The 12,876-nt window shown below is 41.5% G+C and overlaps 2 protein-coding genes across 3 annotated transcripts in view; one reads left to right on the top strand and one right to left on the bottom strand.

The window, feature by feature from the left end:
• The window catches only part of ERCC8 (ERCC excision repair 8, CSA ubiquitin ligase complex subunit), a 41,640-nt gene extending 39,162 nt beyond the window's left edge, over window positions 1-2,478 (bottom strand). Inside the window, exon 1 of one of the 2 annotated variants that reach the window (XM_004608463.2) lies at window positions 2,350-2,478. In XM_004608463.2, coding sequence (XP_004608520.1) covers window positions 2,350-2,426 — 77 coding nt within the window. In that variant the 5' untranslated portion in view covers window positions 2,427-2,478. The remainder of the gene's footprint in view (window positions 1-2,349) is intronic. The other variant, XM_055123587.1, reaches the window with a different exon arrangement.
• Window positions 2,479-2,585: 107 nt separating this feature from the next.
• The window catches only part of NDUFAF2 (NADH:ubiquinone oxidoreductase complex assembly factor 2), a 167,433-nt gene continuing 157,142 nt past the window's right edge, over window positions 2,586-12,876 (top strand). Inside the window, exon 1 of the mRNA XM_004608464.2 lies at window positions 2,586-2,785. Coding sequence (XP_004608521.1) covers window positions 2,659-2,785 — 127 coding nt within the window. The 5' untranslated portion in view covers window positions 2,586-2,658. The remainder of the gene's footprint in view (window positions 2,786-12,876) is intronic.

Consider the following 12,876-nt stretch of genomic DNA (forward strand, 5'->3'; position numbering starts at 1 on the left):
AACCTTCAACTATTATTGGGCAAGGCCCCCACATAAAAACCAAAGAGATCCAAAACCCAAAAGCAGTCCATCAAGTTTTGTAAGAATATTGATGCTCTTTTGGTATCAATACTTCATTAACTTGCATTAAGATGACACAATCAGAATAAATATGTGTTAAGGGGCAAATAAAGACTTTTGATAGGCAAGCACAGCACTGGTGGGAGAAATGTCTGTGATATCATTGGAGTACTATAGCTTCGTAGACATTGGATTAAAAGTTCATTTATAGATAAATTAATCATTAATCTGGCGATTTAGTTAGATGGTTTTCATTTTTCCCATTACAGAGGATTGAACCCTGGACTTCACAATAGACTGTTAACTGTTTTGTTTGTGTTTTTCGGGCCATACCTGGTGGCACACGGGAGAGCATATGCAGTGCTGGGATTTGAACCAAGGATGCAGCTGCAGCAGCACACCAGGCAAGCGTCTTAATGATATGAGAAGTTTGGTTTATGAAACTTTGACAAAAAAGCTATACTTGCATCCTTAGAACAAGAATTTTTTGAAATTAGAGGACTGAAATACCCAATTTTTCACACCCTTAATTTTATGACTGATGTGGTTAAGACTTCTGAACATATTAGAGAAAATAAAATAATGTTTTCTTCACAAAAAGTACAATTATCTTCAATAAAATTACACATAAAACAATAAGCAACACATGGTAGAAGAAATCCATATTATAAAATTTTGTTTGAAAAATAATTTTTTGTTCTTGGGGGTGACACAAACTTAGGTCTCCTGCATGCAAAACATGCACTTAGCTCACCGATATATGTCTCAGTCCTGTATCATCAAATTTTGATACATATAAATTTTGCCCGAGTCCTTGCAATCACTGGAATAAAAACCTCTGGATATATGTTTCTTTTTATAAAAGTTGATGACTTGGGGCTGTAATGATAGTACAGCGGGTAGGGCGTTTGCCTTGTACGTGGCTGACCAGGGTTCGATTTCCAGCATCCCATATGGTCCTCCGAGCAACGCCAGTAGTACTTCCTGAGTGCAAAACCAGGAGTAACCCCTGTGCATCGCCGGGTGTGACCCCCTCCCCCCAAAAAAAGTAGATGACTGGATCTAAAATTACTGTCAACTCTGCACTTAACTAGGAGTAGGGGGTAAGGGACAACAATAGAAGTGAACCCAAATTATGTCTCAAATTAACCAAAACGGAGTAATGAAAAAATAAACGCCCACACCAAAATCATATAAACTGTGTCAGTCTCTTTTCTTGGTACTGGGAGTACAATGCCTCTTCCCAGTAAGGTTAAGAAGACATATACTAACAAGAAAGTCTACAGATAGTACAATTTCTATTGTAATAAATTAAATCATAAAAAGAGAGCTGAGAAATGGGGCGAATAAAGAGAGCAGAGAAAGGAGATTGAGGACAGCAACTAACAAGTTTGACCACGCCCACACAGTCTTTTCACAGCATCCAGGCTACAGCAGCTGCCTGATGGCTACTCCTCAGTTAATTTGCAGTCTCATCTGCTAACTTTGTGTTGATGTCTTGCGGGTTTTCATCAATAAGATCTTAAGTTAACACTACTTGCATTCAAGATATATAAATTTTACCGGAGTAGTGAACATATATGTATCTGGGTCCTTCAATCTCCAAGTGAAAGCCTCACAAGTTTTTTTGTAAGTGATGTGGGCAAGGTTAAAATATAGCTTGTTCCCAAGTTATATTTGAAAAGAAAGGGAACCATTATTCACCCTGCCATACAAGGCACATACGCGAGTCATCGGTGACTCCTCCCTTCCAATCAATTTCCATGGCTAGTTGACTCAGTTTCTTAAGAATGTCCAAAAACTATTTTTTCCATCTTCCGCATCCCAGTTGCAAGCGTTCGGGTGCAGGTTTCCATCAACCCTCTCTGCCCACTCCAAATCTCATCTCCAGTGCAGTCACCAAGCGACGTGAAGTGCAATTCCAAGTTCAGCCTCTAGCATCGTGATTACTTTTAACCAAGCACAATTAGACTCTCCCCCCCCCCACTTAGCCTCCCTCTACTTTTCTAAGTTTGATCTCTAATCAAAACTTCACCCCTCCCCGACTCTCTAATTCAGTCCTGTTCTACTAATTCGAGAAAGAGTAAAGTGAAACTGAAGTGTCACGTAGGTTTACAGTGTCCACACCGTGGCCCGCGTGAGTGCACACCTGCCTGCAATCACATAACAGGCATCCTAATTAGCAAGCAGAGCAGAAGGGTTTGGTCATGAGTGATGACAGCCATTGGCCCAGGATTTTAAGCAGTACCTCTGGGAACACAGCGGGGTGGAAGGGAAGGTTTGCTTTACCTCCGTGTAGACTCCGCCCTCCGGAGGCGAAGCGGGTCGTCCAAACCCGTTTGTCGAGCCAACAAGAACCCTAGCATTCCTTTCCTTCTCACCGGCTTGTTCACTGGACGCCGCCATGACAGACCTCGGAGGCGGGGCTAAAATAACGGAGCCTCCCACTGGTCCAGTCGTGGTGCCGTCCGACTAATGGTGAGCGCTGTTACTAGGAGGCCGCGATGAAGGAAGTCCTCCGCGCAGGGGGCGGGGCGGCGGCTGGTGGCTGGCGGCGGCGGGTTGGCGGCCGTCTGCTCGGCTTGGGGGCCTGACAGCATGGGCTGGTCTCAGGATTTGTTCCGCGTCTTGTGGAGGGCGCTGTCAAAGGAGGTGAGGGAGCAAGTGGGCACAGACCATCTTGGGAACAAATATTACTACGTCCCGTCGTACAAGAACTGGAGAGGTGAGAGAGCGAGGGCAGAGGTTGCATGGTAGTTAAACGAGAGTCTTGCAAACTAACGCCACGTGCGACACTTGTGCTGTCACTCGAGAAGACAGATCCGACTGTGTTTGGCCGACTGCTCCTTTCACTCGGGCGGCTCTCGCGGGGAGCTGCTTGAAGCCGTGGGCCCCAGCCCCGGCGCTGTGCGGCCCCAGTCCCTGCGCTAGGCGCACCCCGCTTTCCTCCGGGGGCGAGCCCCGTGCACCCAGTTCTCTTCCTGGGGCCGAGCCCCGTGCACCCAGTTCTCTTCCTGGGGCCGAGCCCCGTGCACCCAGTTCTCTTCCTGGGGCCGAGCCCAGAGGTCTCAGGGATCTCGAGGTTTCCCGAGGGCACAGGGCCTCGGGGAGGGGCAGGCAAGTGGCCTTTCCTCTCCTTGGCGACCCGTTGGTCCTGCTGGTGTCATTGAAGAGGTGGCAGCTCGAGCGTCCCGGCTTTTCTGTCGCCGACCTTCTTCCTTGGCTCCGGTGCGGGCCCCTGAGATTGCTCCATCCTCACAGTCACAGCTGCGGGATGTGGGTCCCTGCACACTGGCGGGGTGGGAGTGGGGGTATTAGACGGCCCTGGAGTTCCAAGTTCCTTTCCCCCCGTGAGTTCTGATTCTAGTTTGCACGCAGCCTTAGGAAGCTAACTCTAACCACTGAGATGCTAGCGTTTATCTGCAAAGTAGTGATGTTTAGGGGAGTTCAACCTTTGTGAAACACCGTGACCTCGTGTCTGCGATGTCGAAAGATTTCAGGCTGGTTCAGACAGATCACATAAGGGACACGGGTTCAACCCCAGGCAGCAAACACCACCACCATCCCCCATCCACCACTCTCCTCCAGCATCTCCAATGTAGCCTCAGAGGCCCTCCAGGCCCTCCAGCACCGCCAGGGGTGGCAGTACTGGTCCCAGTCACCAGCCCCCGCAAGGAAAGCACCGCATCTTTTGGCTCCAGGATTGAATGCGGGTGTGTTTGCCCAAGAAACGTTTGGGGTGGACCTGGTCCTCTGCCCCTCTTCCCAAACAGATCTCCGATTTTGGGGTCAGAATCTCAATTCCACACCTAATAGCGGAGGGATTACGGACAAATAATTGTGCTTCGCAATTCTCAGTCTTTTCATTTAAAAATTAGAGATAAAAATAACAATATTGGGACACTCCATGGTTTTTCCAAAATTACGTTCCTTTGGTTTCTCAGAACTTTTGACAAAAGGGAATTCTTACCTCCCTTCCTACATTCCTTCCTTTCTCCTTAGCTAATAAGAACTTTATTTTGTGATTTATCACTCAAAGTTGTTTTCCCTATTCCCTTTCAGTAATTTACTATAACATCATAACTTGTTTTCCTAATATATTTATATTCTGTCAGGACAGAGAATTATGCCTTAAAAAACAAAAGTCCACAAAAAAATTAAGAAGTTGATGAATTGATAGGTTGCATGCAAGAGGGGAGGAAGTTTCTTTTCCTGGGGCTGGAATGACAATACAGTGGCAAGGCACTTACTTGCCTTGCCCACGGCTGATCCAGATTTGATCCCTGGTATCCCATGAGGTCCCTCCAGCCTGTTAGGAATGATCCCTAAGTGCAAAGCCAGGAGCATGGACAGCTGTGGCCCAAGGGAGAAAAAAAAAAACACAGACAAGAAAGTTTTTTTTTCAAGTCATCAGTAACCTAAAAAATAGACATAACAGCTGATTTTTAAAATTGTAGTATAGCTTACATATATAATATTATTCACCCTTTATGATGCACAGTTTTATGATTTTTGACATGAATTAATAATCCCTTATCTATTAGTAGTTAATTCCCTTTTTTCATGCCCAGCCTTTAGCAATTACTGATCTGTGTTGTGTCCCTATAGTTTTACCCTTCCAGTTTATTGTATCAATGCAATTATGTGGGATATAATCTCTCATTTTTTTTTGCCTTGAATGAAACTTTATTTGAACATCGTGCTTTCAAAAGTTGTTCATAATAATTCAGGTTGTTTTAAGCATTCAGTATTCCAAAATCAGTCCCACCAACAGTGTCCCCAGTCCCCAAGCAGCCCCCAAGCCTGCTGGACATTGCTTGTTACAACATGTCTTATAATGGTGCTGCTAAAGTCATGGTTAAAGTTTTTCCGAGCTATCAGGTGCTAGATGAGCCTTCTGTGTTTTTGTTTTCATTCATTAAGCTTAACGGGTTTCTACTCAACTTTCCCATCTGATTTTCTGTGCTTCTACTGTGCTGTCAGCTGCTCTGAAGTTTGGTGCTGTGCGGCCTCATATGTAGCAGCACACTTCAGGAGTTTTGGAGCTGGGACAATCACCCGTCAATGTCTTTCTGAGATACGCGTGAAGCTGGACCTTTTCTCTGGCAGCAGCTGAAGCAGGATGTGTGTGGGTGGAGCCCTGGACTTTTGGCAGGGCAGGGACTTGGTCTGCTCCCCACTGGGGGCGTCTTGCCGAGGGTCGAGAGATCTTGACCCTGTGGTGATGGGGCATACCTGGGATAGTTCAGCTGCTAGTGTCTTTCCGAGATCAGTCGTGAAGCTGGACCGTTTTTCTGTCAGCAGCGGGAGCCCGATCAGATACAATCTTTCGAGCTTACTTTATTTCATTTGTATAGTAGTTAAAATTGATCCATGTGTCATTAGATATTTCTTACTGCTATGGAGTATTCCATAGTGTGGCTCTACCACACTTTATCCATTAATCATCTGAAATACTTTCAGTTGTTTCTAGTTTTTGGTGATTATAAGAAAAATCTCAAACATTCCCGTACATTTTGCTTTTTTTTTTTTTGGGGGGGTCACACCTGGCAATGCACAGGGGTTACTCCTGGTTCTACACTCAGGAATCACCCCTGGCGGTGCTCAGGGGACCATATGGGATGCTGGGATTCGAACCCGGGTCGGCCGCGTGCAAGGCAAACGCCCTACCCGCTGTGCTATCGCTCCAGCCCCTCCCGTACATTTTGTGTGAGCAGAATATTTTTTATTTCTCTTGAGTATATCCCACCTCTAGTGGTATTGCCAGCTCATAGGGTAAATGTATATGCATCTTTACAAGAAAAGACCAAACTATTTTACAGATTGTATCATTTTGCATTCTTGCCAGCAATGCATGAAAGTTGTAGTTTTATATCCTCAGCAGCACTTGGTACTGACAATTTTTTGTTTTTATTGGGCTGGAGCAATAGCACAGCGGTTGGGCGTTCGCCTTTCACGCGGCCGACCCGAGTGCGATTCCTCTGCCCCTCTCGGAGAGCCCAGCGAACTACCTGTGCGTATTAGATATGCCAGAAACAGTAACAATAAGTCTCTCAATGAGAGATGTTACTGGTGCCCGCTTGAACAAATCGATGAGCAACCGGATGACAGTGATATTGTAGCTATTGTATATATTTGATAGTGACAGCTCATTATTTTAAAATATTTTTCATATTCCTGTGATTCAGGATGCTGAGAATCTTTCTAATGTGCTTATTTGCCATCCATAGATCTTTGGTAATGTACCTGCTTAAGACTTCTGCGCATTAAAAAAGATTATAAAGGGCTGGGAAGAGAAGACAGGTGTTAAGATGTTTGCCTTGCATGCTGCCAAGTCCCCTTCTATCCTCAGCACTGTGTAAGGTCTCCCATCAGCACCAGGGTCATTCCTGAGCGGAGTCAGTAGTAGCTCCAGGGTGCTGCTGGGTGTGGACCAGAAACCAAAACCAAACCAAAGCAAATGATCAGTTTTCATTGTTTATTTGAAATAACTGTGAAAATACAATATTATTAAGAAAGGTTTAGATTAACTAAATGCCTATTCAGAAATAGCATAATTTGTGAGCGAAAGAATGCTTGTTTTTTTTTTTTTTTTTTTGCTTTTTGGGTCACACCTGGCGACGCACAGGGGTTACTCCTGGCTCTGCACTCAGGAATTACCCCTGGCAGTGCTCAGGGGACCATATGGGATGCTGGGATTTGAACCCGGGTCGGCCACGTGCAAGGCAAACACCCTACCCGCTGTGCTATCTCTCCAGCCCCAAGAATGCTTGTTTTTTAGCTAACTATAATACCACATTTTCTGAAGTGCAAGTTTATACTTCAAATCTGTTTGAGTTTTTTAATTTATGTGCTCTTGACTGTGAGAATGGTTTTATTGATGACACAAGAGAGTAATTGTATGCTGCTAACATCTCAGTGTCTGTTTTTAAAGGCATTTGGCACAGATATGTGCACACTGTAAATATTGTTATCTTATAGTCACAGGCTTCCTCTGTAAATCACGGGGAGTATCTTCAGTTTGTTTTAAATAAAGCATATTTTTGTCAAAATGAGTCATGTAACTTTGCTATACCCTGATCTGAAAGTTTGTTCTTTATCCGTGTCTTTAAATTTTCTTTCAGTTGCATTAATTGTTGAGCATTTCACTCAGTGGATAGAGGGTTAAAGAACGCTTAAAAATTGCTTTTTCCTTTAATTCCATCAGCAATGTGGTGATTTTCATCAAAAAACTACTTAAAATATACTACATAAAATATAATTTAATGAGAGAAAAGATGTTGTATAATTTAAAGTAAGTTTCTTGAGTATTGTCCAATCAGTTAAATTTCAATTTAGAATAGATTGTTGAAATTTTATTTTTTTCTTTAAAAATGGACATATGTAGATTAAAAAATTGATTATCAATATAGTATATAGTTTATTTTTGTCATAAAGTAATATTACTTGACATGTTTTCACTGAACGTTTGATTAATGATAGTGAATGAATCCTTTAATGAACTATGTCAGAATTTCTTGCTGGGGTTGGGATGCGGGCCGGAGAGTGGTCCCTTAAATGTGCAGAGGCCCTGGATGTCCCACCACTGCATGCCCCAGCTCCCTGCACTATTGAGACTAGCCTTGTGCCCCTCCCAGATTGCCAGGTGTGACCCCCAAAACAGCTAACCAAAATTTCTGTTATTATACCTATCTTCTCTCTCTAGCTGAGTCTTTCTCCAATTGATTACATTTATCTCATGTTTGATAAGGTCTTCTAAGATAAGTTATTATTCTATTTTATTTTAATTCTCCTTTCCCCTTCACTTCATTTTTATTTTTGCAGCACTGGGGATACATGACATTGTTGTTAATGGTGGTGGCATTCCAATAATCAGAGATTTTACACATGCCAGGCTGTGGTGCTCGCACATATATAGCCTTGTGCTCACCAGAGAGGTCCCACATCAGGTTCCAGACTTGCATGCATGGCTGTGGTGCTCACCAGGATGGGCATTGCTTACAGAGTTGGCACACACAGGCCAGTTGGATTTGCTTGTCTGTTATGGCTGCGGTGCTCACACATGTGTTTGGCGGAGGTCATACTTCTTGACAGTGGTGCTCTCACATCTTGTAAGTTGCTGTGCTTACAGGGGGTGGGAGGTGGGAGTTGGGATTGGGTTATAGCCCTTCTTTGTGGTGCCTACATACACCTGGGAGGCAGTGTGGCCAGAAATGCCCATCTCATAAGGCAGAGCTGCCTGGATTGTGTTCAGTGCATGTGGGATACTGGGGATTGAACTTGTGATCCTAGACCCTTCTGAACCTGTGTACCGGTCCTCAAACACCTAGCATGTGTTTCTATCCTTGATTGTCTTGAATCTCTGTTGGTCCCAATTTTACTATCTGTTTTTTTTTTTTTTTTTTGCTTTTTGGGTCACACCTGGAGATGCACAGGGGTTACTCCTGCTCTACACTCAGGAATTACCCTTGGCCGTGCTCAGGGGACCATATGGGATGCTGGGATTTGAACCCGGGTCGGCCGCGTGCAAGGCAAACGCCCTACCCTCTGTGCTATCTCTCCAGCCCCACCAATTTTACTATATGAACCTCCTCCTCTTCATTTGTTAAACATTTGCACTCAATAAATAAACCCATTAAATAACTGAGGGACTATTTAGAGTTGTTAATTTGGTAATAGACATTGTGCACATCCAAATTTGGGTGAATAGGTGAATGTTTTGCACAACTTATAAAAGCACTGGAATTTTATATTGGGTCTACTCACCACACTTCAGGAATGATGGTTGATAATCTAGAGCACTTAGGTAGTTAGGATGATGATCATTTTCTAGAAATACCTGTGGTTACTAGCTGTGAATCTAGAGAAAGTATGTCTTAGGAAGAGAAGATTTGAGGAGCTTCAAGTATTGAAGAGAGTGTTAAGTAGAAAGAATGAAGTTCAATGGTATAGCCTTTTAATTCAGAACAGACAAAAAAGTAAATGTTTAGGTTGGTTGTGTGTGCAAGGGTGGTGTTGACAGTCATACCCAGGCCCTCATCTATAGGAAGCATGTGCTGTAACCCTGAGCTGCATCCCCCGTCCAGTGTTAAGTTATTTAAATTATTAGAAGCAATTTCAAGGCTATTATAGCTATGTTAGTAGAAGAGAATATACCTTGAGAACTAGCTGGGAGAATTTAGGGAGGGAAATGGCTGCAAACATATGACCAGCACCGAAAAGGATAAATGAATTTTTAGAAAGAGTAGTGGGGTATTTCTAACCATGACTAAGAATGGGTAGGAAATACCACAGAGATTGGAAGGTAGTTCCACATAGGTAGGCTTCTGAAAGCTATTTTAATGAGGTGATAGACAAGATGAGATGACGAAAGGTCTCGAACACTGTAGGTTTGATGTATGTTCTTTGTTCTGTAGGTAATAGGTAGCCACAGAATGCTTTCAACAGAGGAGAGTTTGTGTGATTTGACTGCTGGCAGAAAAATAACTCGATAGATCCCAGGGAAGATTAACTAAAGGAAGATGGAGAAAACTAAATACTATTAAGTGGGGATGTTGCTACATTTATTGTGATACTAGAAGGCATATTTATTGTGCTGAAGTGATGAATATGGAAAGAAGGTGTTGATTCTGCCTAATTTGGGGACTTGATAGTGACAAAGCCTGGTGGGAGGGAAAAGAGAAGAAAAGAGGTCAGATTCAGTTTTATTATTTTAAATCTGGGAAGTGATGGATTACTATGGACTATTTATGTAAATAGAGGCTGATAGTGATAGATGTAAATAGAGAAGCAGATTTTAGGATTGGGCTAGTGAAAAGTAAATAGAATTTGTTGTCTATAAATGGTGAGGCTGTTTAATCAGGTTATTGTATACTTAAATTTGCAGTTCTGAAAATGCCACCAGTTAAATACAGATTTGAAGAATGACAGGCCTGGAAACCACCTTTATAGAGGTGGTCACTAAAATTGTAGTTGGATTTAGGAAAAGTAATTAATCATGTATTACTAGGCCATTACCTCCCATTTTCAAACTATTAACTTTTTAATCATTATGAAATAAATCCTCTGTTTACATTCAGCATTTAATTAGAAAATTATTGCTAATTCTTAATTTTTTTTCTGTTTTTAATGAAACATTACTTATATATTTATATAAAATTATGGGCAAAGAAAAAATTATGCTAGCACTTAATGAAAGCTTCTCTCAAATTATAATTTCTATATTCTATATTTATGAGTTTATTCAGATATATTTGGATTTCAATGAACCAATCACATTATTTACAATCACATTATTTACAATAAATGCCTTTTTTTTTTTTTGCTTTCTGGGTCACACCCGGCGATGCACAGGGGTTATTCCTGGCTCATGCACTGAGGAATTACTCCTGGCTGTGCTTGGGGGACCATATGGGATGCTGGGAATCGAACCTGGGTCAGCCACATGCAAGGCATACAAGCCCTATTCGCTGTGCTATCGCTCCAGCTTGCCCTTTTATTTTTTATGTTTTTTTAAGTTTATGCTTTTTAGTTAAGAATGTTTATCTTGGGGGTAAGAGTGATGATACTGTGGGTAGTATCATCAGCTTGCCTTGCACGTGGCCAACCTGGGTTCCATACCCAGCATCCCATATGGCCCCTTGAGCCTGCCAAGAGTAACCCTGAACATTGCTAGTATGGCCCCCCAAAACAAACAAATAAAATTTTGTCTCTGAATATGCAGCTTCCAGCACCCTATATGGTCCCCCTCAAGCCTCACCAGGAGTGATCCCTGAGCTCAGAGTCAGGACTAAGCCCTGAGCATCACTCAGTGTGGCCCCTAAACCAAAATATATATATATATATATATATATGAGGGGAAGGTGATGTAGAGGAATAGAAGGTGGCTCAGGGTGAAAGCATGCAGCCTCACTGTCCATGATGCCTGGTGAAGGAGGGAAGCTTATTAGTTGGATTTTACCTTCTCTTTTTAACACAACAGTCATTTCTTTATATCCCTCTTTTTGTTTTGAACTATTGAATTACAAAATATTTCAAAGACGAATGATAAAACTAAACTCCCAACATTTACTCAGTGATGGTTAAATTTCATTTTCACTCTGCTCGCTCATCTGGCTTTAAAGCCAATGCCAAGCATCATCTGAATTTGCCTATAAATATTTCATCATATATCTCTTATAAGACTATACTCTTAAACTATCCTCATAACACTAACATCCTTGCCAAATACAGACATCTGCAGTTCCTTAATATCATGAAATTGCTGGTTGTTGATTTACCTGCTTGTCCTGTAGTGCAGTTTTGGGCCACACCTGGTTCCAATTTATTTCGACTCTGTGCCCAGGGGAACATGTGGTGTTGGGAATTGAACCTAGGCCTCTTACATGCAAAAAGGCTTCACCATTGAGCTATGTCTCTGGTGTCTCTAGCTATGTCTCTAGCTAGTTTAAACTACAGTTATCACATTTCATGTATTATGCAACCACTAATGCTAATTATAAACCTGTTTTCCCTCCATCTTATTCTCAGTTTAATAAGTCCTCCAATCTTTTTAGTAAAGCCTACATTAATGATAAGTACCAAGAGACTAGTATTGATTTTTTTCTTGTTTTTGTGGCCTTGTATATAGGAACAGATATGAGATAATTGTTTCATTTGGTAAGATTTAAATGATGTTCATGTATATTTGCCTGGGTGTAGAATTAGGTGTTCAGTGAACAGCCATTGGATGAATTGCACATTATGGACCCAGAATTATAAAAAACAAAGCAAAGAAATATTTTAAATCTTTAGAAAATGAGGAATTAGTTTTACAAAACCTTAAAGCTGATGATAATCTTTAACAGTTTATCATCCCTCTTCCTCGTCCTCCTCGTCCTCCTCCTCTTCTTCCTCTACCTCTTCCTCCCCCGTCCCCCCCTGTCCTTACACGTGCAAGGCATGTGTGCTATTGCTGAGCCACATCCCTGGCCTTAATTTTATTTTTCAGACACTAAAAGACTCTCATTAGAAGACTACCTTTTCTGTAACTATTCTAGTGGTTTAGTGTTCTAAATATAAGTTCTTTGCTCACATCAAGATTCTATTAATTACGCAGTCTTCTTTTATCCCACTTAGACAGTGTCATCTCAGAAATCAAAACCTATATCATCTATTATTATGTGTAATTATAGAGCCGCGTTATTTTTGATGATTTTACCCGAACTGTTCGTATTTCATGTTTAAATATACTAAAGTCTATAATTAATTGGTATTGAATTAAGATGTAGCTATTGTATTTTATGGCATGATCATCACAAATTTTATGCTAGATTTTTCTTGAGGAAAATAATGGGATATGAACATTATGTAAAAGTTTTTTGAAAAGTGCCCGTATGACTTTAAAATGGGATTTAGTGTTTATGCAGTCTTGATGATACTAGAGTGAAATATGCTATTAAGAACCATTAGAAAATTCAAAAAGTCGGAATTATTAAGTAAGGTATATCGTGTTTTAGCAGATAATTGGAAGATCTTAATGTAGCTCTTTTGAGTACCTGTGCTGATACTTGGGAAATAATGAAGACATTTCAGATATTTCCAGTAGGTGGCAACATTGTTTTAAAAAATAAAGGCTGCCATCTTATTAAATAGTTTTCTTGAAGCTGATTTAATAAACGAATCCTTTAATCTAAAATAATTGAATTAAAGTTTTTCTTCCTAATAAACACAGTATCTCTTTATAGACTACTCACTCACGACAGGCATTTTTAAATGGTATTAGAGATTATTTCTAGTCAATAATGTATAATAATGTATGTGGCAATGATATTTTGA

The sequence above is a fragment of the Sorex araneus genome, chromosome 1 (genome assembly GCF_027595985.1).
Source record: "Sorex araneus isolate mSorAra2 chromosome 1, mSorAra2.pri, whole genome shotgun sequence".
Lineage (NCBI taxonomy): Eukaryota > Metazoa > Chordata > Mammalia > Eulipotyphla > Soricidae > Sorex > Sorex araneus.